Below are 27,669 nucleotides of genomic sequence, written 5' to 3' on the forward strand. Positions count from 1 at the left end.
ATAAGTATCAAGCGTCCTCACAAACTTGCTTCTCGAGCAATTTACGAGTCACGCAGTATGACTGTCTTACGGATCTGTTCCAACTCGTTTTGGGTGTCAGCATGTTCGCCTATATCCAGAAACCGGAGAATCCTTCTGAATTCTGTCGGTTTTTTCACCTACATGTTCAGTTCTATTTTGGCATGTTTGGATACATGTTGTGGGATTTCGTGTAACACTTAGCATTTATAGAACCCAATTCGCTGATAGCTTTAAATATAGGCCTATATATTTATATACAAATAACTTATACTAATAACTTATATTTTATACTCGGGCTTTAAAATTGCATTACTGTAAAGACTGGTCCCAAAATGAAGCAAAATCTAAAACCAGTTATATAAACTTATAAACTTATCGCAACTTATTGTGCAAGATGCCAATCCAAAATAAGCACGGAAATACTTCTTATATGGCAGATCACAAGAGTATGTCCCGATTGCATAACTTAGGCTAAAGAGGTATAATGTACTTATTTGATGTTATTTATGTCGAGTAGCTCGTGAGACGAGGACACAGGAGAGCCCTTGTACAAATACCTGCAACGGCTCATTTGTCCCTGATGTATTACCGTAGTCCGACCCGATCCAGGAAGAAGTGATAGGAAAAGAGTGGAGAGAGAGGAGAGAGAGAGGGGGCGAAAAGAGAAATGTGCTGAAGGGAAGGCAGTGCATGCCTTCCTGCGGACGACAAACGTCATTACTGGGCAGCATAGGGACGGACGGTACCGAGAACATGTCGGCAAAACAAATGCATTAAGTCAGCCCTATCCATTAAACCAAGATCAAGGGTTTAGGGGGCGTCGGTTGTTTTTTCTTTTCTTTTACATTTTCTCCATTTTTATTTTTTGCCCGATAATGCATTAGTGAGATATCCAGCGACGGCAATGTTTTGGTGTTCGCCGTTCCGCGAGATTTAGTGCATACCGCCGTATGTTTTTGCACGGTAGCCAAATATAAACGGCAAAGTTTGCTGCTGGGGACATTAAACATAATGTAATGTGATTTGCATGGAAACCCCGCACATTTTTTATGTACTTTGGTGCTGGGGCGATTCAGTTCTTTACGCTTAATCTTGAGCTGCTTTCATTGCATCTCCAGCAGACTTTTTTTAGGATTAAAAATCAAAGCCAAAGGGCTAAGCTGGTGATTTTTTTCCTTCTAAGTTTGGGGATAGCGGGGGTCCCTCTTTGGAGGAGGGTTTTCGCCGTGATCTTCAGACCGGCACGGGCATCGCTTCTCTGCTGGCAAGTCGACGTCTTAACCCGGCAAATAAGACGCACGGCTTTTTTCACCAACCACTAGAAATGCATGGAAATTAATAAGCATATATATCAAGACGTGTGAAATATTACCCGGGCATTGACATTGTTGAACCAGCGTTTTTGCTTTTTTTTTTACTATTATTTTTTTTACTGAATGTGTATTTTTTTTTCCTGGTCCGATGGGTGTGAACCGGTTTGTGAGACATACGCAGTGGGTTTGAGATGAGCGCCGCATGGCTCCGCTTCGTCCGTCTCTCACTTGCGTTACTTTTTTTGCGATGGTTTTGATTTAGGTTTCAAATCGTCTAACCTGATCGAAGACGCCCCTGAAAACACGCCGACCCCATTTAAGTGGGATTTTCTTATCCATCCTGCATTTGTGTCTTGTTTTCCCCAACTTAAGTAGATAGGTACTGCTACCAATTTGTTACATTGCTTTAATTTAATTGTAAATATTTCGGATTTTCGGGCCTGTCGTGCTGCAGAAGCCGGGAGTCGGTCCGTTTCAGTATAATTTCTTTTTTACGTGGCTGGGTTGGGAATAAACTTTGGGCAAGAAAATGTCCGAAAACCCTCCTACGAGAAGCCTGGATGAGATCGACCTGTCGGCGCTAAGGGTAAGAGACTCTTATTCTCTCTGCAGGAACGTACGTGTGGCCTCTCCAGACATATTCCTCACTATAATAAATAATAATAATAATTATTATTATTATTACTACTACTACCACGACCAACCTTAATAGTATGTGAATCAAGATTGGATTCCGAGATCGCGGTTTGACTAGTTTGTTAGTAAGTCTGCGCAACAGTTAAATTGGCTTTCGCCGACATTATAACCAGCCCGATATATGGCAAATGAAAACGGATTAATCACAATGAACCCTCCTTAAACGGACCCTGAACATATATATCTGACGTGATCTCAGCTGATTATTTTAATTATTAATCGATAATTCAAGATGGATATATTGTTGCAGACTCCCCCCAAACGTCACCTACGCGTATATTGTAGTTTAGTCTCGATATGGGAACCACGCCTCCCGTATTAAGCTTTTTTTTTGTCTCTTGCATTCAAATCCTGCTGTATAGTCAGCATACATTGTGTGTGACAGTTCGTTTGTAGCGATTTGCCCTGTATTTCCCATTAACAGCTGAACTGACTGCAGGCTAACAGACTGAATTGCGAGCTGTAAAGTTTATTGCTGTAGAAGCTGGTTCACCTGTGTAATCTAAAAAGCCGTTGTCGTCCATTCATGCTTGAAATAACCTTTCGTTATTGCGCTGGCTCTCCTGGTCATTGTGTGGCCTTGTTGGTGAATAAGTCGAATACATTTCGAGAGGTGTGGTTAAGAAACATGGATATGGATAATTATTTCTAATTAATCCTCGTCATGTGTTGCAATCTGATGGTTTCGATGACACACGTTAGTAACGGTGTAACAAATGTTATACAATTTATTTTAGCTGGCCATGTTAGCAGTAAATCAGACAAGTATGGTGATGTTTATCTTTTTAAGTTGAAGTAAATTAATTTCAGATTATTTCACTTCATGTTATCAGTAAATGTAAAAAAAAAGGTTTTCATCTGGAAATGAATGTTTAAGTATTATAATTGATGTCAGGTCTCACGCCTCCAGGACTGGGCGGCCGAATTCCTGCCTCTAGCTCTCTCTGTGTGTATGTGTATGTGTGTGTGTGTGTGTTTGTATTTACCATATTGTGGGGACCAACTTTTTGGCCTGCGGGGACATTTTTGAGGTTACTACAATATAAACCTCAATTTTATTAAAATCTGTGACTGCAATCAATGCATTAACATGCCAAAAGTCTTGTATTTCGTTTGGTTACTTGTGGTTAAGGTTAGGGCAGAGTAGGGGTTAGGGCTGTCATACCTAGGATTATGGTTATGCCCATAGAAATTAATGGAGAGTCCCCACAAAGTTATGGATGCGTGTGTCTCTGCGTGTGTGCAGTGCATGTCCTCTCCATTTTTGGATACACTGGTTTTCTCCCACAGTCCACAAACATCCAGTTGGGTGACTGTCTCTAAATGGCCCACAGTATGTGCCCTGTGACGTCAGAGAGATGCTCCAGGCTCACTGAAGTAGTGAGGGATGGATGGATGGATGGATGGATAATACTCCACAGAACTAATTATTTTTTGTTTTTTTCCGGGGCCAGACCATCATTTCTCCTCCTGCTGCTTCATTTGAATTTTCAGCGAAAACGAGCACAGCAATTGAATGCCAGCTCCAATTAGTCAGGGGCACAGACACTGGAGCTGGTGATTACTCAGACGTGGTAGGTGGCTTTAGCGAGGATGTTCCTGGAGCGTCTTTGAAGGCCCAGGAGCCTCTGTGCTGCCAGCAGGGCTCTGCTTGTGCGGTTCACTTTGCCGCTGAGTCGCTGGCTCCACACCTCTGGGCCGTCAGGTTCTGCCAGCAGAGCCGAAGCAGTGAGATGCTTATTTCCTGTTAATTAACTTCGATATCGATATCGGACTCTGGCTTTGCTGTCACACAACTCAACCGCAGGTTTACGGACATCTCAAACAGCACGGAATGCCTTAAATGGCATGTTTTAGTTGATATGAAACAGCGCTCATTTCCGTATGAGGTTTTATTAACTTTTTGGCTTTTTCATTTTTTTTGGGTCATGTGATAAGGCACAAAGGTGATATGGAGCTGCGACCGTGTGGTGTCTGGCTCTGTGGGTTAGGACACACTGCCGGCCGCCTCAAGTCCCCTAATCAGCAGAGCAATGTCACTTTTGGGGCCTTGAGCGAGACCCTGACTCTCCGATGGCTCCGGGGACTGGCGGACCCGGCTTTCTGCCACCTGAACAAAGTATAAAAGTCTTAAGAGTGTATCATGCCAAAGAAGAGCTATGATGGCTGAACATGGAAGTGGTTACATTTAGTGGGAAATTGTATGTTCCCGGACAAGTCATCTCTGTTGTTTTTCACCTGAGTAAAAGTTTTGGTCTTTCTCTGAGTTTATGTCACTCAATCCAGCTTTTTCACAAAGTGGTCAGTTTTTCCATTTCCTGCACCATGGGGTGTTTGACTGTTGCGTCACTGTACCTAGAAGCAAGGACCACCCTCTGGGGTGACGGCCGACCAAACAGCATAGCATGATGGGAGTTTCGCAACGAAGATCGACGCATAGCGTCATTTTCTGCCTGTGAGGTTCCTGTCAGTGTTCCAGGGGAAATTTAAAGCGTTCTCGGTTAACGATAGCCATCTCATTGAGTGCAGGGGGGTGGATTAACATCCGTGGGGGCCCTAGGCTGAGATGGCTAGGAGGCCTACCTGGGGGCGGGGGGGTTTTGGTCCCTGGGTTGCTGACAGTAAAATAGCCTTTGCATTAAGGGTAATTCTACAGCAGAATTTCTGTTACCATAATGTCATGCATTAGGCAGTATAATCTGACAGCTGGGTTGCAGCAGCAGAGAACTGATGGTATTCCAAGCAAAGCAAGTCAGTTCTTTTCAAACTGTAGCCAGATCCTGTTGTAATTCTGCTACGTTACCATAGGGCTTCCCATGAGCGTCTGCTGTGTGGAGACAGGATGGGTGTCTTTTGTCCCTCCTCCTAAGTCCTAGAGGGTTGGTCTGGCAAGCCCCCCAAGTGAATTTGACCTGTAATCTAACCCTTCCCCCCCCAATTTGTGGTTGAAAATAGTCTTTGTCTGTCCACTGTTATTCAGTCCCAGTGTATGTGGGGCAGTGAGTTCTGAGGCCATAATTATTAATTAGGCAATTCTTTATTTTGTGGGCAGAAAAGTGGTGGTGGGGGGGGGTGTAAGGCGATGTCTTTGAATTGAGGCATGAATTACTTTGGAAATCAACTCCTACACTCACAAGACGGGGGAATAGTAGATGTGAAGCAGCTTTGTGGTGGAACATTAGCATGAACTGCTGCCACGCCGTCATTGTGAGGCTCCCAATGCAAATCACGCCGGAAATGGAAGCAGCTCTTACAGCGGAATATGCGCAATTGTTAAAGAATCCTGGGGTTTGGGCAGCTTTACCAGGGTAAACTGTGTCACTATGGGGGCCAAGCTGGGGTGATGCAGTAACATTATGTAGACAAAACCCAATACTAGGACTGATAAATTAGATCATAGAGTGCATAATGGAATAGTTATTTCCATCATAATTTAGTACTTGTACTCAGCACATACTCATACTGTCACATACTCGTTTGCCTGGTATGAGTATCTCTGATTTTTGAAAGGGTCATACCACTTTGGGATTCCAATGTTTTTTTTAACACTCTTTTATGATTTTGAGCGGCTGAGGGAACAAGTTAAATGTTGTTAAACAAGATTTACAAGGAAGTTGACATGCAATTGTGCTTTTTCCAGCTAACCCCCCCCTCCCCCTCATCCAAAATAATGTTAAAGCTGAAGACTTTCCCTTGGGGAAACCTGCATAGCAGACTGAAATGTCCTCATCATTCCTTGAACCAATCAGCAGCAGGAGTGGAAAACGGCGCCTTGTGGGATTGTGCCGTGATGCAGTGTGTCAGACCTGCCCTGGCTTGTGATTTGTTGTTTTTTTTGATATCTCGAAAGGCAGTGACACACGCAGAAAGTACAGCACGTCTTGTTTTTCAAGCAGTCAAGCTTCTGCTTTTTTTTCCTCCCATGGAAAGGCTGCTCCTTCATACTCATGACGATGGCCTCACTCTTTAAATGCCCCTGCGGGGAATCTGGTTCCTGCATCGAAGGTGGTGTCTGGATTAGCTGGATAGGCCTTTGTGCCTATGATCGGAAGGTTGTGGGTTTGAATCCAGCCATCACCAGCGTAGCCACGTCGCTGCTGGGCCCCTAACTCCCCCAAAGTGCTTCAGGGAGGCCCTATAACTGGCTGACCCGGGGCTCAGACCAGGCAGGTGTGTGACTGTCTCAAAGAAGAGCAGGATGGGATGAGCAAATACTAAAGAATTCCGATGTGCCTGTGCTAATGAGTAAAGCGTCATTTCATAAACCGCATTATCTAAGCTGCTAAGTGTCTAGACAGGAAGTATTAGGGTTGTGTGTTTTATCTTTTTTTTTGTTTTATGCCTTTTCTTGACCCCGTTAGGGTTTGGATCGCTTAAATCGGCTCTGCCTGTGCTCTGCCTGTGCTCTGCCTGCGCTCTGCCTGTGCTCTGCCTCGCATCAGCTCTGCTGATCTTTATCCCTTCATCACAGGTCCTGTCCCTCCATCTCAGGGCTCCTTTGCTTCCCTCAGAGGCTCCAAGCCTCATCTCCCCTGAGGGGGGGGGGGGGGGTGCCGCTGGATGCAAGGCTTCCTACCTCCTTCCTCTGCTTGCTCCTTACCGTTCCTTTTCCTTAGCAGCCCCCCCCCATTGTGAACGATGAACATGAACTATTTACGTTTTTATATTGGCGTCCAGGTATGCTGCTGCTCTTTCTCCTCATCTTTGCCCCCACGTTTACCCTTTTACAGTCATCTGCCTGCTCCCCATCTGATTGGTGTGTGTGTGTGTGTGTTGGGGGGGGGGGGGGGCGTGGCTTTTTTTGTAAGGACAACGCAGAACATCGATTATGCAAGAACCTGTGAAAGCCAGGCACCTACCCCAGCCACCCACACAGAGAGAGAGAGAGAGAGAGAGAGAGAGAGAGAGACTGTGGGAGTGTGTGCCTGTTCCATGGCTGACAGAGGAGGAGGGGTGGGTGGGGGGGGGGATTTTAGGAGCCAGAGAGCATATCAGTGTTTTCACCCTCAGTATCCATTAATGATACCTGGCCAGTTGTATTTCTGACAGTCGCGGCGAAAGGGTGGTTGTGGGGGCTTCGTTCTATAAATACTCAATGAACCCCCCCCCATTTTTCCCCACATGAAGATGTGATTAAGGCAGACAGAGATGGTGAGGCTAAACCACCCTCCCCATCTTAATCGGGCTTATTTTAGGAAGTGGATTTATGAAAGCTTTCTGCAGACATCTCTCCCTTCCCTAATGTGTCCGAGGGAACCGTGGCGCGGTTCCTCTGCGCTGGTGATAATGGGCGCCGCTGAGCCGTCCTGCATTCAGGCAGCTCTTTGTGTTATAAATAAACCGCAGCCTGACGCTGCATGTAGTCGAGGGAGCCTCATCAAAGGAACACAAAATTACGGCTTATTTCCTGAACAAGGACTCTCATAGATAGAGGTTTTTGCCCCCCCCCCCCCCCCCATTTATTGGTCATGTCATATTAGCATAACATGATGTTTATTAGAGTTGTACATGGTACTGTTGGATATTTTAGCGTTATTTAAGCGATATGGCTTATCATGGGCATATTTAAACTGTCCTCTGTCCCTGATGTCCCCCCCATGTCTTATAGGATCCTGCAGGGATCTTCGAGCTGGTGGAAGTTGTGGGTAACGGTACCTATGGACAGGTGTACAAGGTGAGGGTTCCCCGCTGTTACGTCTACGTTCTCGGGGTGGCCCTTCGTGCTATTGGCCCCCTGGTGTTTCTCTTTCAAAGCTGATTGGTGATTTCTGCCCCTCCCTCCCCGTTTTCTCAGGGGCGTCACGTGAAAACCGGCCAGCTGGCCGCCATCAAGGTGATGGACGTGACTGAGGAAGAGGAGGAGGAGATCAAGGCGGAGATCAACATGCTGAAAAAGTACAGTCACCACCGCAACATCGCCACATACTACGGCGCCTTCGTGAAGAAGAGCCCCCCAGGCCACGACGACCAGCTCTGGGTCCGTGCCGCCCGCCCGCCCATCTGGGATGTCCCTCTGTCTCCAACTTTTCCTCCTCATCTCGAATATTGTTATTAATTACTCCATTATTTAGCTGAAGCCCTTATCTTCCTCCCGCCGTCTCGGTACGGACGTCTGTGGGAGGCTGCAGCTTGTCACACTGACCTCCGTACACTTTTAGTCAGGCAAAAATGTTGACAGAACAATTACAGTGCTGAGCTCTGCAATCACAAAAAAAACAACCTACAAAAGGTCATAGACATACTCTGCTTAAACTACTTCAGACACCCGTGTGGAGGTCGATCTGAGCTTTGGCTCCGCCTCTGACCCCCGTTCTGTCTCTCTCCTGCCCTGTACTGTTACTCCTCTCGCCCCCCCTCCCTGCACCAGCTGGTGATGGAGTTCTGTGGGGCCGGCTCAGTCACGGATCTGGTGAAGAACACCAAGGGGAACTCTCTGAAGGAGGACTGGATCGCCTACATCTGCAGGGAGATCCTCAGGGTGACTGTCCATGCTGGTTTGAGTCATTCGGGCCTGTTTCAGGCTCTGGTAAAGAAGGGGCCTGTTGGAATGTGTGGGACGTGTTGCTGGTCATGGCAGGGGTAGAATGAAATTCTATAATGTCTGACGTATGATCGGTCCTCTCTGCTTGGAGCAGATTCCGCCCGGCTGACCCCTTTTAACCTGACAAATCACTGCAGTCATTGTCAGCTTGGCTTCAATACTTCAGGCAACCGTAGTGCTGAGAGAGGGGGCGTGTGCCTGTGATCGGAAGGTCGCTGGTTCAAATCCCAGAGTTGCCAGGGCGATTTCACCATCGGGCTCTTCACCCCCGATCGCTCCAGGGGCTGTCTGACGCCATTTGTACGTCACCGTGGAAAAACGCAGTTGCTAAATAAAGAAAATCGTAATTGTTAATGGTTTGAACATCACTGACTTACCATGAGTCATCGGTCGGAACCAATAAAGTAACAAAGTGATTTACAGCAGCCGATATGTGAAAAGCCCACCCGCCACAGGAACTGGAACCCTTATTTCTGCGATTTGCAGGGGCTGTCCCATCTCCACGCCCACAAGGTCATCCACAGGGACATTAAGGGCCAGAATGTGCTGCTGACGGAGAACGCGGAGGTTAAGTTAGGTGAGCGCTGGTCTGTTTCTGTGTTTCTGCTGACTCCCTTTGGATATTCATACGTAACCTGGCAAATCTGTTTCAAAATGCAGTATTTATCCGTCAGTATTTAATCGACATGAAACTTGATGTTTGGGGGGTGGTCATATAAGATGGAGAAGGGGCTGAACCCTTATGACAGGCAAGGTCATATACAGGGGTGTGGCCACAGCGGCACTGGCCCCAGCTGAAAGCTTATTGGCTCCCAGGGTGCTCCCTCCCCTGTCACATGCCCATTCAAAATATATCATTGGCTAATGGTAATTGGCCCCTCTGCATGAATTATGGTCCTTTTTATGACCCTCACCTTAAAAACAATATGCGTATATCTTAGAAACGGCCCTAATGATGATGCTCTGGGTTGACTGACTGGCTGCCAGTTTGAGATGTTTCTGTGGTGCTCAGTCTGTCTCCTGCCCTCTCAGTGGACTTTGGGGTGAGCGCTCAGCTGGACAGGACTGTGGGCCGCAGGAACACCTTCATCGGCACCCCCTACTGGATGGCCCCGGAAGTCATCGCCTGTGATGAGAACCCTGACTCCACCTATGACTTCAGGGTGGGTGATATTTGTGTGTCTGTGTGTCTGTGTGTGTGTGTGTGTGTGTGTGTGTGTGTGTGTGTGTGTTTCCCCCTGCCTCTAACCTGTACCCTCTCCTCCTTGCCTGTGACTCCTCCTGACCTCCTCCTCCATGATCCTTTTCCCTCCTGATCTTTCTGTGACTCCCTTGTTCTGCAGAGCGACATCTGGTCTTTGGGGATCACAGCCCTGGAGATGGCAGAGGGAGCTCCACGTGAGTACAAACGCTCCTCTTTTTCAGAAAGGACTGAAGAAAACTACCTCTGAGAAGAATTAATGGAATGAGATTTTGTTTCCTTTGGCCATTTTATGATGGGCTGGTTAAACCCCCGTTGTTTTAGCAACAATACAACAATAAATATATCTGTGAAGTGGGCATGACCACAGTATAAATTGTCATTAAAAAACGCATGACTGCAGAGCCAAGAGGTGCCAGGGTGGGGGGGTGGTTGCCTTGGTGACCTCCTTGAGTGCCAGGGGCTGGCAGGTGGCACGTTACGTAAATGTCAGCTGTAATGAGCGAAGCCGTAACTCTTTAACGTAGCATGAGTCATTCAGCCGGGTTAGGAAGGTGAATAGCATGCTTGTCCCGCTCGCCTTTTGTGAACCTTTATGTAGATAGCATTCTCGAAGGTGCCATCTATAAATATCCCAGTTCATTGGTCAATAAGGAGGCTTTCTAGAGTGTTGAATGTTGATAAGTAGGAAGACATGCCAACTGTGTAGATCCATAAATTCCCTGTAAAAATATTGGGTTTGTTTTTATTGAGCGATACCGCCCATGTTCAGTCAAAGCCCACATGCCCACCTGTGGCGCTGCTCTTCCCCCTCAGCGCTCTGTGACATGCACCCAATGAGGGCCCTCTTCCTCATCCCCCGGAATCCGCCTCCCAAACTCAAGTCCAAGAAATGGTGAGGGTCTGCAGCTCCGCCCCGGCCGCCTCGCCCCCCTCTGGGCATCTGATTTGGGACTGGGGTCCTACCATCTCATCTCCCCCACCGCCCGGCTTTTCCCAGGTCAAAGAAGTTTATCGACTTCATGGAGGGCTGCCTAGTGAAGTCATACCCCAACCGGCCGTCCACTGAGCAGCTGCTGAAGCACTCCTTCATCCGCGACCAGCCCACCGAGCGCCAGGTGCGCATCCAGCTCAAGGACCACATCGACCGCACGCGCAAGAAGCGGGGCGAGAGGGGTGAGTGTGCCGGTGGGGTGGGGGGTTGGTGGGGGGCATGGTCCTGGAAGCTGTATGGCCTATAGAGCCAGTTTGGAGAATGGATGAATATTTGAACTGGATTTAGTGAGTGCCAAACATCATTGGGTGGCCGTCTTTTAAAAGTGGGTGGGGCTTGTGCTCCAGTAGAGAAACACTGCATCCTGGGTAATGGTGTCTGTGTCTGCCTGTGTCTATGACTGCCTATATCTGGAATAGTCTGTCACTGTCTGTTTTCATCTGTTTTTTGTGTTTGGGTCCACTATCATTCATTGAGAATCAGAGGGAGGTCATCGCGACGAGGCATGTGTGTCTGTCTGTCTGTGTGTCTCTGTCTGTGTCTGTCTGTCTGTCTGTGTGTGTCTCTGTGTGTGTCTGTGTGTGTGCATCTCTCTCATAAGCTCTCTCTCCCTCCCTCCTCCTTCCTGGCCCCAGAGGAGACAGAGTATGAATACAGTGGCAGTGAGGATGAGGAGGAAAACCATGGAGATGAGAGGGAGTCCAGGTACCCGATCGCTCGCTGATCTCACCTGGGCTGCCCCCGGCGTGCGACCCCCTTCACCCACATGGCTGCACGTATCTGTGCACAACATGGCAGCTGTAATATACCTGTTTTGGCTGCAGTAACCGTCCTCTTGTGTTGGCAATAGAGCACTTTTCAAAAGTGTTTCCTAAACATGTGTCTGGCATGCATGAGGCACTGTTGCCATAGAAACAGCATCGAACCTGCTGCCAGCCTCTGTAACCTGTGCGTACGAGTTCATCTTAGTCCTCCGAAAGGATTATTCAGCATGTTCACCTATACAAATGTAAACAAGACCTGAAGGGGTTACGCTGGTCACTTTTAGCCGAGCTGTTATTCAGATTTAATGGTAATAGTGATGATGACTGGAAATGGCTATTTTTCATTGAGAGATTAGCCGGCAGAGTTTTCGGCACGCTTCGTCGCCACGGACGCAGGACGCCACATTCTCCTCCCTCCCCAGCTCCATCCTGAACGTCCCGGGCGAGTCCACCCTGAGGCGGGACTTCCTGCGGCTGCAGCAGGAGAACAAGGAGCGCTCGGAGGCGCTGAAGCGGCAGCAGGCCCAGCTGGCCGCCCAGCGCCGCGACCCGGAGGAGCACAAGCGGCAGCTGCTGCATGACCGGCAGAAACGCATCGAGGAGCAGAAGGAGCAGCGCCGCCGCCTGGAAGAGGTGAGTACTGCAGCAGCTTACCAGGCCTCCAAAAGAAGGCAGGCCTTTTGGCCTGGTTACAGGCTTCTCATTGGTTGCTGTCTTGGAGCCTGTTGGATTTAAGCCAATCCCTGAATGGTAGCGCATGATAACCCCGCCCACTGTGAGTTTCAAAGTCTCTTTCCTCCCATCCCTGTTGGATGATATGGCTGTTAGTAAAGCAAAGGGATTTATTCACATCGCCCTGCCTTAGCGGGGATTTGATGACAGGGCTGTAATGGATACTCACCTCTTCACCACTCTCACTGTTTACTCCCTGCTTGAATGGAGTTAAATGCAGGCGCTGTTCACATTGTCTTCAGATGTGCTGATGGTGACGGGTGCTTTTATTTATCCGTGAATCACTGAGCTGCTGCCATGATCTGAGGCTTTGGCCCCAGCTACACACTGTATTATTTCTGTGATTCAACAGATGTGTACCACCCTCTCCTTTCTTTTCATTCTTTTTATTCCCCTCCCGCCCCCACACACATTTCTATTATGTGTTTCAGCAACAGAGAAAGGAGCGTGACATGGTCAGGCAGCAGGAGAAGGGCGCCCCCCGCAGGCTGGAGGACCTGAGGCGGGATGAGGACAGGAGGATGGCTGAGAGGGAGCAGGTATCCCGGGGCCCCCCCTTGGAGTTCTGCCCAGTTGGGGGGGGTGTGTGTGGTCCCCAGCCTGCAGGATCGGGCCGCTCCCATCCTACCCAGAGCCTTGGTTTCTGTGAGCGGGACTTGTCCTTGCTGCAGTTGCCATGGCAACAATTTAACAGCAGAGCCTGGATTTGTGAAGATGTCGTCTTTGAACGATCCCCCCCCCCATGGGTTTTTAGCCAGTTTTGCCTTAATGCCATGATATTGATATAACAAAATGTCACAGTTAGACAGTACTTACCGTTTTTGCAGTACTAAAATCTCGAAAACGTGTAACGCCCTGCAAACAGATTGTTGACAGCATATTAATGTCACGCAAACGAAGTGAACCTATTTTCAGTGTGTGGTGTTACTGTGAGGCCTGTGAGCTTTCACAGCTGGCTCTCCTTCCCGCCCTCGTGTCTGACCCCCCACCTTCTCCTTTAGGAGTTCATCAGGCATAAGCTGGAGGAGGAGCAGAGACAGCTGGAGGTGCTGCAGCAGCAGCTCTTACAGGAACAGGCTCTGCTCATGGTAAGGAGGCACCAGCTCTTGCTAACTGCCCCCCCCGCCCGCCCCCCTCCCTCTTCACCTTCGGCCACACTGGACGCCGCCTTCATCGTCGCCGACACCGAAACCCAACCCATCTGCATCCTCAGTGGGGAATTTTTCCCAAAATGAGATTCGACTCCACGTTAGCTGTGACAGAAAGCCGCATCGAATAAGACTCGTTTTGTTTTGCTTTTTCGCGAGTTCTAAATACCGGCGTTTTTCATGCTCGCTTCCCTGGCAGGTCTGTCACGCTCTGTACTTGACGGTTTTGTTTGATCCAGACGAGCGTTTGGCCGTCGCCCATACTGATTACATTTCTATGGCATTTATGGGAAACGGGATTAAACTACCCAGGTAGAGAAGCTTCAGCTTAAATACCAAAGAGACGTCAGCAGACCGACAAGCTCGGGGGGGTGTTGGTATCGAGCTCAAAAGACATCGCTGCAAGGTGACAGGAAAGTATCCCAGTGATGTCAGCAGTGGAGAACAGAAGGTCCTGATCATTCACCTGGTTCCCTCCAGAATAATGTGAGAGAGCTTGACATTTCTGTTGTGATTCTTCTTCAAATATTCAATGTGGTTCAGTTCAATTTATTGGTTGCTTAGGATCATCTAAAACTCTGAACTAAGATTGAACAAATTCTTTGGCTCGGAGGAGCTTTGTGGGAGGTGAAGATGGCCTTTAACGTTATTAAACATTATAAATAATATTAAAGATAGAGTTGGCACCCTATAATCTTTTCTGGTCCGATGCTTATATTAAAATTTTGAGTCTCAAATCAAAATCTGTGGATACCAATACAAATCCGATAAACGAGGAAAGAAATATAAACTGCTAGGCATTAAATGAGATTCGTATCAATTCGTATCAGGAACCCAGCCTCAGCATGTCTGTGGGTCCTTGAGCAAGACCCTTAACCCCCAGCTCCCTGGGCGCCCCTTCATGGTGCCTGCCCTTTGCGGACAACTTACTCTACAAAGAGCAAGTTGAGGGAGGCGTAAAAACAATTTCCCCACCGGGATCAATAAAGTATCAATTATTATTATTATTACATTTCAATTAGCATGGCGACCTGCATTTAGTGTTGTAGCAGCACAGTTTGAGTGCTTATAATAGGTTTGCTTATGCCTATAATAGGAAAATGTAACAGTTACGCTTTGCCATCCATGGCCAGCATGATTTACACAAATATGCTTCTTTGTTCATTTTTATGAAATCTATTACTGAATAAAACAAATTGTGCAATCTGGTGCCAAATTAAATATCATAAAGCAATCAGTCATCATATCACTGCATACCTAACCATTTCTGGTCAAAGTACACAATATATAACGGAGTGCAGATTAATTTAGTAATTAAACTTTACAAAGAATACAAGTCTGAAGGCATCTAGTTTTTGTAAATTTTACTGTGTCAGGCACTAGCCTGACATACATTGCAGTTTTGCTTGTTTCTTCCTTCAGCATAAATTATGGTAATTTTTCTTCCACTCAGATGTTATTTCAGCTCTGATGCTGAACAACGAATCGTCATGTGACCCTCAGATCTAGCTAAGCCTCCAAGCATTTTCACGATATTTCAGGGAAGACCTCTCTGTGATGGGAAACCAGATCGGTTTCATGCTACCCCGCCCCCCGATATCCAGTCCAGCATGTTTTGCTGGTATTGGCCCAATACCATTAGTCGGTATGCTAATTAAAAGCCAATGTTAAATAGAGAATCTATGAAATTTAGAGAACCAGAAGGATTCTGAGAGAACCCAGTCAGCTCCTGATGCTTGTGGGGAGGACTGGTCACTCCCAGAAGTTCAGTTCCTGTTTTGCAGTCTCATCTTGTGGTTCCTCACTGTTCCATGCGGTTCCTCATGGTTCTTCGAGGTTCCGTTTGGTTTCTTATGGATCTTTGCAGCTCCTCATGGTTCTTCGAGGTTCCTCATGTATTCTTATGATTCCTTGGGGTTCCCCATGGTACTCTGTGACACCATAGCCCCTCCATCGTCCGCAGGAGTATAAACGCAAGCAGCTGGAGGAGCAGCGGCAGTCGGAGCGGCTGCAGAGGCAGCTGCAGCAGGAGCATGCATACCTGGTCTCCCTGCAGCAGCAACAGCAGCAGCAGCAGGACAGAAAGGCCCAGCTCTACCATTACAGCAAGAACCTGGAGCCCAACAACAAGCCCGCTTGGGCCCGAGAGGTACTGTGTCCGGCCAGTCCTGTTTCACTTTGCTCTGCTGTTACCATCACCCTGCCCCCCCGGAACATGTTTAGAGGAGCCCAGTATGGCCCACTTACTGGTCCAGATAGTCTGGCTGCTTGTGTTCTCCCGTTGTTGTTAGTAGTAGTAGTAATATTGTTCTTAGTAGTAATGTTATTATTGCTGTTTGTTGTTGTTGTTGTTGTTGTTATTATTGTTGTTGTTATTATTATTATTATTGTATTGCCATTAATAAATAATAATAATGTATTATTACTACTACTACTACTACATATAAACCTAATTAAATTCCATGTTGGTTAAATACCTCACTCAGCCTTTAAAAGCTCTGCTGTGTTGTCTGTGTAACCCTGCCGACCCCCCCCCCCCACACACACACACACACACACACACACACACCCTGACCCCCAGGTAGAGGAGCGCAGTAAGATGAACAGGCAGGGCTCCCCCAAGATCTGCAGCACTGTCTCCGACACGGCCATCCAGTCGCGGTCCGACTCAATCAGCCAGCCGGGGGTGTCCGGCCAGACCCCCCCCATGCAGAGGCCTGTGGAGCCGCAGGGCCAGGGCAAGGTGTGTGTGTGTGGGGGGGGAGTGATGGTGGGCTGCTAGGGGGCATTCCTATTTGATATGAGGTTGATCCGTATTCTGTCGAAATTCCTCCCTGGGGGTTTCTCAGAACTTCTCGTTAACTTTCTTCCTCTGTCTCTCTTCCCCCCTCCCCCTCCTCTCCTCCTCCTACCCACACTGCCCCCCACCTTCTCTCTGCCACTCTGCCCTCCTTTCAATCCCGCATCTAACCCCCCCTTGATTTCCCCTTCCTTCATGTCCCCCCCCCCCCCCCCCCCCCCCCCACAGGCTCAGATGGCCCACCTGGTTCCCCTGAAGCCCTACGGGGCCCCTGTTCCACGCTCCCAGTCCCTGTGCGACCAGCCCACTAAGAACATGTCTGCCTTCCCCACCAAGGACCCCACCCCCTCCCCCAGCCCCCGCTCTGCCCCCCCAAGGGAGCTTGTGCGGCAGAACTCTGACCCCACTTCTGAGAGCCCTGCCCCCTACCCCCGGGCCGTGAGAGATGACCGGGGACCCTGGGTCCGCATGCAGGAGCTGGAGCAGCCTCCCCAGGTGCGGGGGGGGGTCCGGTCCACCTGTTGCTATGACAACCCCTATTTGACTATCATTAGTAGCTTGTCTGTTATCTGACATTCTTTCCTACAAAAACAGAGAGACAAAAGGCTGAGTAATAGAAATAATATTTCAGAGTAATAGTAATAATATTTCAGTTTGTTTCGATTACATTGACTTGACATTTATAATTTAACTCCTGCACTGCGGAGATGATCTTTTTTATATTTACATTTTTATCAGTATTTGACTTATACGTCTGCTTGTTTATTTTTATAAAGCTGATAGAAATTTAGTATAAATTAATCAACTTTGTGCACTTTTGTTACACATTAAGACTTTGTAGCAGCTGTATAAAGGTTATGAGCTTAAAGTTGAGCAGTCACCCCCTATCCGCAGGTGGTACATTCCAGGACCTACTGCGGGTAACAGCGAGCCATTAGCGGACCCGATATATAACATGACTTTGAGGTGTTTACATATGGAATTACGCACAGTAAGACAATACCAATATTAAATACAGTAATGATAAGGTACATTGTACATTATTATACAGCACTGTACAGAAGTGTACTCTCTTGAATGAAAGGGATTAGGATGTTTTAGCCTAATTGATGAGATGATGGAGCGAGAAGAGTAAAATGTCACATAGCGAGGGAGAGGGAGGGAGGTACACGATGAAAATCATGCTTTTTATACCCCTCGGAGGACAAAGGGACAATAAGAACAAGATTGTTACACATTTTACAACTTTTTATTCGGACCGTGGTAAACTGCAGATATGGATGAACTACTGTAGTATTCATTTAGTAAATTGTCTTTCTACATATTTCAGCATCAAACTTTAGTCAGTCCCTCAATCCTTCGCCTTGTGATGTGTCTGAGCCAATCGTATGTGAGCACATAATGAGGGCAAGGTCACATGAGCCTGATGTCATATCCCATCATGCCACAGGTGCCCCAGAGAACCACCTCTATTGCTGCGGCTCTGAATGCCAATCTGCTGTCTGGCATGAGGCACCCAGTAAGGGCCAGGTGGGTGACATGACAAAAAAGGGGGTGTGTTCCCCTTGAGCCCCGCCTCCCTCATGATTTAAAGTGCCCTCACCCGGAATTTCCATCCTGCCAGTAACCCGGACCTGAGTCGCAATGACCGCTGGGAAAGAGGCGACAGCCTGAGTGTCGTGTCCAACCTACCTCAGACGGGCTCTCTGGAGAGACACCGTATCCCAGGTAACCGTGTGTGTGTGTGTCTACCCACGCGTGCTTCTGTAAGCTAGTGATCAAGTGAGTGGCACTTTATGCAGTGTAATGTGTGTGTATATACACTCAGTCATCTACTATGACACTCACCCACATTAACGCAAACAACCTGCCACTCCAGACAATGAATTGCATGTCTGTGACACATTATATAAAGACGACACGTGGTCAAGGGAATCGGTTACTGTTCAAGTAAGAATGGGCAAGATGCCCTTTTTTAATTATTATAAATGTAGTGTGATTTGTGGCAGGCCTGCTGGGTGCAGCGTCGCAGGAACAGCCGCCGTCCTGCGATTATCACACACTGCAGTGTCTAGAGTTTACAGGAAATGGTGAGGTAAACAAAAATAAGGCCCAGTGAAGAGCAGGTCTGTGGCCAGCCAGACTGCAAAAGTAACAGGAAGGCCGCAAATGCAGAGAGAAGTTCAGTACGACAGTGGTGTGCAAACACACACACAGCTGCTGGCCGTCAAACGGGGTTCCTACCCGGTACTGCGTGGAGGTCCCTAATGAAGAAGCCATTGAGCTCATGTATGGTTATTAAAAATAGTTTAGTTTATCTAAACTAAATCTAAACGGCATATATGGGCTGTAGGATTGTAATATACAGGCAGCTCATGACCTTGTGTAAAACCTGACTTAAGTAAATTCAAACTAATGCAGAAAATCACCAAGATGCAGAGTTTGTAGAAGTGGCACTACAAAAAGGCACCTTTAGGCCTGGAAATAATGTGCACTTTCAGTTTATTTAATATTTGTCCTTTAGCACGTAATACTGGTAAATTCTTGTCTTGTGTGTTTTTTGCTATAAAGTGTCTTAAATTGTACGGGAAGGTAAATTTGCCTTACGCAAGGGTTTGTGGGAGAGATGTCAGTCAAGAATTGCTTATAGTACTAAATTTTGTGTGTGCATGGATATATTTCATTGTGGCGACCCCACAATTTGACGCAACCTGTTATTTTGATGATGTGGGGACAATTTTGTTGGTCTCCTCAAGGGGACACTGAGTTTTATGTCTGTTTGTGACTATCAAAAACCTAAAAATGACAGAAACCTTGTATTTTGTTTGGTTATTTGTGGTTAAGGTTCAGGCTGGGTAGGGGTTAAGGTTGTCAGTGTTGAGATTAATGTTATGCTCATAGAAATGAATGTACGGTGTCCACAAAGATATGAGTACAGGTCTGTGTGTGTGTTTCCATAATAGTAAATAACAGGGATAACTGTCCCCCCCAGCCTCTGCGAAAATGGACTCGTCCCCCATCATTCCGCAAGATGGGCACCACAAGCCGGGCGAATCCCGGACCTCATCTCGACCCGGTCGACCCGCGGTCAGCCTGCTCCCTCACCCCCCTTTGCCCATCGCGTGTCCTTCACGCTTATTCTCACAGTCCCAGCCGTCCACTCTGCAAACAGGCCTCCCCCCTTGCGTAATACTAACACAGGATCAGACGCCCCATCCCCCGCTGTCCCTGCCTGCTATCTGTTTATCTTCATTCTCTGTGCACTTTCACGCTGCGCTCTTCCTTAATACCTTATTTTTTTTTCTCCTTCCTTCCTGCGGCAGAGTTACAAGAGAGCTATAGGAGAGGTCAGTGCGTGCCTGTGTGACTCACGCAGGCGTGGTCCCTGTGCATTAATCACGTCATGGGAATTCAGTGTTTTTCTTGGCCACTTATACTGTTTTTGTATCGATGAAATTACTTTCAATGTTTCCTCTCTTTGAAGAATTGTTTTCATGGGAATATCAGTGGTGTGTAAAGCCAGTGTTAGTTTTGGCTTCTGTAGCTGTTTGTTTTAGATTTTCACTTTCCCACCTGTCTCTCTGTCCCCCAGTCTATACCTGTCAGTCTGTACCTATCTGTATGTCCCTGGTCTGTCCATCCGTCTGTCTTTCTGTACCGGTCTCTTCATTCCTGTCATTCACCACCCCACCCATCTCTCTCTCTCTCTCTCCCACGTACAGGATCGCACCCCATATGCCAAGGAGCGTCCGGAGGAGGCGCCCCGTCCCCCAGCCAAGGCCATGGACTACTCCTCCTCCTCGGACAGCAGCGAGAGCAGCGAGGAGAGCGAGAGTGGGGAGGGACCGGAGGAGGAGAAGGAGAGCCCCTCTGACCGGTGAGAGAGAGGGAGGACCTGATGGAGGGCGGCTCTGGAAGTCGGAGGCCAGATGGCAGGGCTCTGCTGAGGGTCGGAGGTTTACTTGCTACCCGTCTTACCTCCTTACCCCCCCTTACAGCATTCGGGACCCTGACTCTGACTCTGTCAACACCATGGTGGTTCACGACGTCGACGGAGAGGAGGAGGGGCAGGCTGGGGGCTATGGAGACCAGACCATGCCGGCCCAGAGAGTGAGCCCCCCTCTCCTACCCCAGAGTGGGCTGGCCCAAGGGTTCATGGTTACAGAAACACTTTTTAAAAAAAAAAAAAAATGATCCTGATCTTGTTTGTCCCGCTCGCAGACCCCAGAGAAGCGGAACCACAATGGCTACACCAACCTGCCGGACGTGGTGCAGCCGTCGCAGTCCCCGACCGAGCCACAGCCCCCGGGGAGGGAAACCGCTTTCGATGTGAGCCCCCCCGGGGTATTCTGTCTGTGTGTCAGGCCAGTTACAGACAGCAGTGTCTGCCTACTACTTTTTGGGGGGGGGGGGGGGTCCTGTGTGGTTATATTAGTGCTGAGGAGGGAAGCACAAGGCTTCAGACACCATCTTTATTTTGAAAATATGTGCTCAATTAGACACCCCAAGAAGGTACTGAGTATCACAGTGTGTGGGTCTCTCTCTCTCTCTCTCTCTCTCTCTCTCTCTCCCCATCTCCTCCTTCCTAAAAAGTACCATTTCATTTCTCTCTGATATTTCTTGGGTGCGGCGAGGGATCATACATCCTGTTAAAATGGGAGGCAGCCAGTAGTTCCCAGAGATAGTGTCTATGTCTGTCTGCTCCCAGACGGAGCCTGGTGTTCAGTCCCAGTCGTGACTGGCACAGGCGGGCAGACATGGCACCAGTGTTCTCACTTTTTTTTTTTTCTCTTTGCTGTGTCAGTACCAGTCCCGCGGCTTGGTCAAGGCCTCTGCCAAGTCCTCTTTCACCACCTTTGTGGACCTGGGGATGTACCAGCCACAGGAGGGCGCCGGCGAGCCCATCTCCATGTCGGGTGAGTCGGTGTCATGCGACGCCGTACACAGAGGGGCCAGATGACGTCAGCCGGACCTCCGGGCGCCACGTGCCGACACAACTCAGGGTGGGGGTGGGGGTGGGGGCAATAATGACGTGTTTGTTTGCCATGGGACAGCGAGGCTTTGTCTCTGGCTGCGTCTCACTGTCCCTCGCCGTCTCCGGCCCCCCCAGCCATTGTTTATTCACAGCCGTGACTCTCTAAGTTATTTTGCTGACATATTTGATGACGCTCTCAGAAATGACAGGTTGGCAGATGAGGTGACGGGTAATACTCAGCCATAACTGCGGAGGCATAACCGCTGATAACGGGTAACTCCCCCAGGCTTCGGCACCAGGTTCGAGCAGCTGAAGCTGGAGACACGCAAGGGATCCGTGGTGAACGTCAACCCGGCCAACACCCGCCCCCACAGCGACACCCCCGAGATCCGCAAGTACAAGAAGAGGTTCAACTCTGAGATCCTGTGTGCTGCCCTCTGGGGTAAGGGGGGGGGGGGGTACCAGGGGAGACAGAGGGGTTTTAGGGCAGAGAGAGCTAGGACACAGGTATTGAGTAAATAAAATATGAACATGCACCTTGCTGGCTGTTAGCATGTCTGTGTTTAAGTGTGTGTGTGTGTGTGTGTCTGCAGGTGTCAACCTCCTGGTGGGCACAGAGAATGGCCTGAAGCTGCTAGACCGCAGTGGTCAGGGGAAGGTCTACCCCCTCATCAATTCCCGCCGCTTCCAGCAGATGGATGTCCTGGAGGGCCTCAACCTGCTCATCACCATCTCAGGTGACACGTCATGCCTTAACATGCCTGTGTCTCTGTCACTGTCTGTCCCTGCCCCTTAACACAGTGTTTCTCAAACCAGTCCTTGGGGACCCCCCAGACGGTCCACGTTTTTGCTCCCTCCCAATTCCCTGACAGGTGGGAGGGAACAAGAACGTGGACCATCTGGGGACCTGGAGGTCCCCAAGGACTGGTTTGAGAAACACTGCCTTAACACGCCCGCTTCTGTCCCTGTCCCTTAACACGCCCACATCCCGGTTCTCCTTCACAGGCAAGAAGAACAAGGTCCGCGTGTACTATCTCTCCTGGCTGAGGAACAAGATCCTCCATAATGACCCCGAAGTGGAGAAGAAGCAGGGGTGGACCACAGTGGGCGAGATGGAGGGATGTGTGCACTACAAAGTGGGTGAGTGAGTGGTGAACCCAGGTGGACCCATTGCAAGGACACCGCACTGTGTGTAGTAGCATGTTTACTTTACGTCCTGCTGAGTTCTGGCCCTCATTCCCCTGCATCCTCTGCCTGCAGTCAAGTATGAGAGGATTAAGTTCCTGGTCATCGCCCTGAAGAACGCCGTGGAGGTGTACGCTTGGGCCCCCAAGCCCTACCACAAGTTCATGGCCTTCAAGGTGGGGAGGAGCTTGACTGAGGCTCACTGGGGGCTCTACTTCCATGTCTCTTACCCTGATCCTCCATCCTTTCTATGACCTAACCCCCCACCCTCATCCTGACAGTCTCCCCCTCTTTTTCCAGTCCTTCTCTGACCTGCCACACAAACCCCAGCTGGTTGACCTGACAGTGGAGGAAGGTCAAAGGTTGAAAGTCATCTACGGCTCCAGTGCCGGCTTCCATGCTATCGACGTTGACTCTGGAACCAACTATGACATATATATCCCCGTGCATGTGAGTTTGATCCCTGGGTCAGGTGCCCGACCGCATGAGACAACATCAGGAGGTCAAAGGGCATCAAGTTATGTGGTGAAGAAACATCACAACTTGATGGTTTATAGTTCTTCACGTAGGACATCCTTAGGGGTTCTTTGTATGTTAACATATCCTCCCACCTGAAGGTGTCACCGTGACACATTGTGTCAGCAGATACCTGCAGAGCTGTAGGTTGGTTTGGAGCACATGGGATCAGTGAGTATCCATGTGGCCTCACACCTACAGGGTTGTATGTTGAATTCCTTCTCCAGAGATGATATGTTCTCTCAGCACTGAGGCATTGTGATCTCTAAACTGGCCACAGTGTGTATGAGTGTTTCCCCTGCAATGGACTGACTTCCCATCCAGGGTGTCCACACCTTGGAGCTCTGTGCTAAGCTCCAGACTAACTGGAACTCTGTACGGTAAGAAAAGATGAATGTTTCAAATCGGTGAATGACTAGTTGTATTACTTTACAAAGGGATTCGTTTTTTGGGACCGTATCCCTGCTAAGCTCTGGGCTTCTGTACAGACCCCCCCCCCCCCCCCCCCCCCCCACATCCACAGATGATGGTAGACCCTCTGTTACCTAGCAACCCCTCAGATCCCACGGTTCCTGACTCTGAGCGCCTGTAACCCGCAGATCCAGAGCCAGGTGATGCCACACGCCATCGTCTTCCTGTCTGGCTCGGATGGCATGGAGATGCTGCTGTGCTACGAGGACGAGGGCGTCTACGTGAACACCTACGGGCGCATCGTGAAGGACGTGGTGCTGCAGTGGGGCGAGATGCCCACCTCAGTGGGTGAGGGAGCCCGGTTCAGTGCTCTGGGGGGCCTGCAGGGGGCGCTCCACCAGCATATTGGACACCCTGTTTCTTTCCTATGGATGTAGTCTTGTGTGCCCTGAGCAAACTGCATGTAACGGAAATCAAACACATAGATCTTGGGCTTTCAGGCAGATTTCTGATAGAACCCGTTTTGAGAAACTAAGATAAATTGCGGGCACTACACATCATTATTTGTTTAAATTTTATCACTGTATAGTTGCTTCCTTTACCTTTTTGTTTTTAGTGCTTGATTTATTTAAACTGTTTTCCTCTTTGTAAATATTTACATTGAAAAGTTTTCTCTTATCTGCTTTTTGTCTGGGCTGTGGGCCTCAATTTCCCATGAATCTTTGGCAAATTCAGTGGAATAGGGCAGAATGCTCACTGGGAATTGTGGGAAAGTTGCCAAACATAATTTTGCATTCTCAGACCAGGAAATCGATTATGGAAATGAAAATGTTGTTGTTTACGAAAACAAGGGTGTAACTTCATGTGAACAGAATGCCAACCAAACGAATAGTGAGTTGATGTCATTTTCAGGAAACTCTCCCTAAAAGATGTAGACATCCAGTAATTCACTAACAAGGTTACATAAATCTCCAGTAAATTCTCTACTTTGTATTTACTGTTAAAATTTCTGAAGCATGGATGAAGCTTCCGGAACCATGTAGGAAGGAGTGAGAGAAGCTAAAAGATATTTTACAGTTCATAGTCAGAAGGTCTTCCTAACCTATCTATGCTGGTTCAGTTTAGGCCTTAAGCTGCATGCTGACCTTCTAAACATAACAGAAAAGTACAGATACATTCCTGCAGTCCGTCCCCAGCTTCGCAGAGTCTGTCACCAACCTTGAGGTCCGTCAGCTGCCCTGGGGCCGGTCTCGGCCCTGCTCCCCAAGTGTGCGTCACCAGACCGTCTCTCTCTCTCTCTCTCTCTCTCTCCCTGCAGCATACATCTGCTCCAATCAGATCATGGGCTGGGGAGAGAAGGCCATCGAGATCCGCTCCGTGGACACTGGTCACCTGGATGGGGTCTTCATGCATAAGAGAGCCCAGAGGTTGAAGTTCCTGTGCGAGAGGAATGACAAGGTGGGGGCAGCCTCATGCAGAGACACGGGGGGGACGCCAATGGGCTCACGTGGAGCAGATGTGTAAAAGGAGACAGGCTGACATTCGGGGCATATACAGGGATGGGACCACACAAGCTCCAGCCCCAGCTGAAAGCTGATTGGTTGCCTGAATACACCCTCCCCTGTCACTCACTGATTCAAAATATATCAGTGGCTAATGGTAAAGTTGACCTCTCTGTATAAATTATGCCCCCCCCCACATTGCCCCTGGTTGACATGGCTCTGCATGGTGTCCCCCTCCCATCCCAGGTGTTCTTTGCCTCCGTACGAGCGGGGGGCAGCAGCCAGGTATACTTCATGACGCTGAACAGGAACTGCATCATGAACTGGTGACGCGGCAGCTGAGAGGCACCTGCATGTCCGTCTGTCCATCCAGCCACCTACACATCCGTCTGTCCTGCGCAGCTGCGGGGAGCGGCATTGACATGCCATTCTTCACCTGGTCCCTGATCCCGTCCCTGTCCTGATCTCTGCTCGTTGCCCTGTCCTCACACAGCCACGGGTGGTAAGGCCTCCGTTGCCTTGGCGACAAAGGGAAGGTTCTCCGTTAACGACGACCTTCTGTACCCTGGAATTTCTGTCCCTCCTAATTTAATTCTTTAACTGCCAGCTCCAGCACTGAGAATGACCGGCCTGTTTTCCCTGTGTTCAATCCTCCTAGAAATGTATCCTCTAATGGTTTGAAATTTCATATCTGGAGTGTTTTTAATAACCGCTCCAAAGATTTCATCCACTCTCATCAACGATAGTCATCGTGTGTCTCAGTCTCTTGAAAATGTCTGAACACGTCCGGTTTTCATTGGCTGATGGGCTGGCTTCTTCTCATATGGCTGTTTGGAGTGAAATGTGCAGTATAAGGGCGCCCCCCGGTGTTGCTCACTGTCATAACTTTAAATATCACACTGGTTGCCAGGAACACCATCATTACATCACCGAGAGCCTTTGCTTTTTTTTGTATGGCCATGAACATTTGCACACTAAATAAGCAAAAACAATCATTATTGTTAGACTGCACTGCAGCTGAAGGAATGAAGCCCTTGGACACGTGCTGCTGTCAGTGTTTGTATGTATTTTTACCTTAGTGACTATCTCATGGGGCTTCAGCACTCAGAGATGCCACAGAAAACTCCCACCATGCTTTCTTTGGTGGACAAGTGAAGTCTCTGTTCGGTCCACAAGTTCTGAGTTGTTCTCGCATTGTGGGAATATCATGGGAACGTTGTGGGAATGTTTGAATTTGGCAGATCTTAGGGGATGGGCTCACTCTAACAGCCTGGAATACACTTTGTGGTCTGTATATATGTATACTAAATTCTTTATAGACTGTACTGAAGTTTAGTCATCTGTCAAAAAATAACTGATGTGACAGTATAGTGGTAGGTCGTCTTCATACCGATTTCTGCCCCTGATCTGAAGTGTTGAGCCCCGTATTTCCATCCGATGTCTTGGTTTAGGTCCCTTACATCAGCTTTGAAGGAAAGAGGCCACGTCATTTTCTCAGGTTAGAATTTATCACAGAAGATGTCGACCGCAGCCTGTGGCCTTGTTAGAGACCAGTTTTTGGAAACGGAAAGATTTGTGGATTCATAGTATAGCAATTGAAAGAGAGGAACCTGTATTTTAGTGTTTGAACAGCACAATGTAGATGGGGTGGGGGGCGGGGGGGGAGGGTGACATTTGAATGTCCAGGTGAAATACTTGTCCAAACCCGATAACAGTAACGTTTCAGTTTGCGTTTATGGAGACGCCTGTGGCAACCGCTTTGCGCTGAGGCAAATGCTGCCCATTCCCTGACGTCATTTGCACTGATCTTGTTGGTTTGCAGCCTGCATCACCAATTAGATAGATATTGATTTTTAAACTTTGGGACGAAAGCTTGATAAATGTTAATCTGAATAGTGGCCTGGGTGAGTACATTGGTGCCTTGTAGAAAACCCTTTTATTGTTTGTTTTTAAGCAGTATAACCTGTTTAAAATACATCTAGATGCTTGTCTGTCTTGTCTTCATGCGTTTTGCACTTGTGCAATGAGAATAAATTGGATCTAGCGGTGGTACGCTTTGGGGGCCATGGTATTGCACCTGACTGAAACGTGCGGAACCGAACATAGTGCCTTGAAGGAGAATGGGGGGTGGGGTGGCACTTTTGATATTAAAATTGACCTCCCCTCCCCCCAGATTTGAGAGTAGCCAGATGATGTCGAAATGGAGTCAGATGCCCCTGGACTGACAGGCAGGATGGGGAATTTTAAACTTCCCTGCGGGTTCAAATCTGACCAGTTCTGGAACTAAAAGCCACAGTTTTAAATAAGACCATAAGTCCACCAACATGCTTGTTTTATTAGTAGTTTATGTTGATTTTGTTTTAATACAATGTGTGTGGACAGATTCTTTTTTTTTTAGGTAGGGGGTGCTATTGCATTTTTCAGCATTGGGTGTCATTTGGCTTTATCATTTAAATTTATTTTTAAAGTACTACATTTTTTGCACTTGTATGTGAACCCAATGAAGAGTCAAATGTATATTAAGAAAAGAGGTACCTTACAAAGGATGCAGGAAGGAAGTGATTGAGGAGTGCCAACATCTGATATATTTTTACTATTGAAACATTCTATTAATCTATTATATATTGAATTATTTTATGGAGCATATTGATTGTAAATTATATCAGAGGAAGTGTGTTTTGTTTGGTTTTGAGCTTAGTGGACCAAGTTTCTATTCAGAGCCAAATGGAAATTTGCAGTAGTGAGGGCGTCCATTCAGACTGCAAAAGGCACCCACAGAAAAAAAGTAAGACTTTGGTTTGTTATGCTTCTGTGCTGGGGGGGGGGTCGTAGGGAGTTTGGAAGGGGCGGGTGGGGGGGGTGTCAAACCA

General features: G+C 48.2%; 1 protein-coding gene across 5 annotated transcripts; it reads left to right on the plus strand.

Moving 5' to 3' along the window:
* Positions 1-614: 614 nt before the first annotated feature.
* LOC111835041 (misshapen-like kinase 1) lies at positions 615-27,637 on the plus strand. Of its 5 annotated transcripts, none has more exons than XM_072717362.1 (32): positions 620-1,920; positions 7,639-7,704; positions 7,825-8,007; positions 8,398-8,508; positions 9,058-9,148; positions 9,604-9,734; positions 9,915-9,969; positions 10,589-10,667; positions 10,773-10,948; positions 11,402-11,471; positions 11,953-12,163; positions 12,694-12,801; positions 13,264-13,350; positions 15,374-15,559; positions 15,992-16,153; positions 16,439-16,705; positions 17,661-17,740; positions 17,835-17,938; positions 19,203-19,297; positions 19,534-19,601; positions 19,902-20,087; positions 20,209-20,320; positions 20,432-20,539; positions 21,015-21,126; positions 21,472-21,627; positions 21,779-21,922; positions 22,191-22,325; positions 22,446-22,546; positions 22,671-22,820; positions 23,486-23,645; positions 24,616-24,755; positions 25,046-27,637. In XM_072717362.1, the coding sequence occupies exons 1-32, from the start codon at positions 1,864-1,866 to the stop codon at positions 25,127-25,129; spliced, it is 3,975 nt and encodes a 1,324-aa protein (XP_072573463.1). In that variant the 5' UTR covers positions 620-1,863; the 3' UTR covers positions 25,130-27,637. The 5 variants fall into 5 exon arrangements, 4 of the variants coding, with proteins under 4 accessions (XP_072573463.1, XP_023650712.1, XP_023650713.1 ...); XM_023794944.2 differs by having other exon boundaries at positions 621-1,920; positions 19,534-19,557; positions 19,933-20,087; XM_023794945.2 differs by lacking the exon at positions 19,534-19,601 and having other exon boundaries at positions 621-1,920; positions 19,933-20,087.
* The last annotated feature ends 32 nt before the right edge of the window (positions 27,638-27,669 follow it).

The sequence above is a fragment of the Paramormyrops kingsleyae genome, chromosome 10, assembly GCF_048594095.1.
Source record: "Paramormyrops kingsleyae isolate MSU_618 chromosome 10, PKINGS_0.4, whole genome shotgun sequence".
Taxonomy (NCBI): Eukaryota; Metazoa; Chordata; class Actinopteri; order Osteoglossiformes; family Mormyridae; genus Paramormyrops; species Paramormyrops kingsleyae.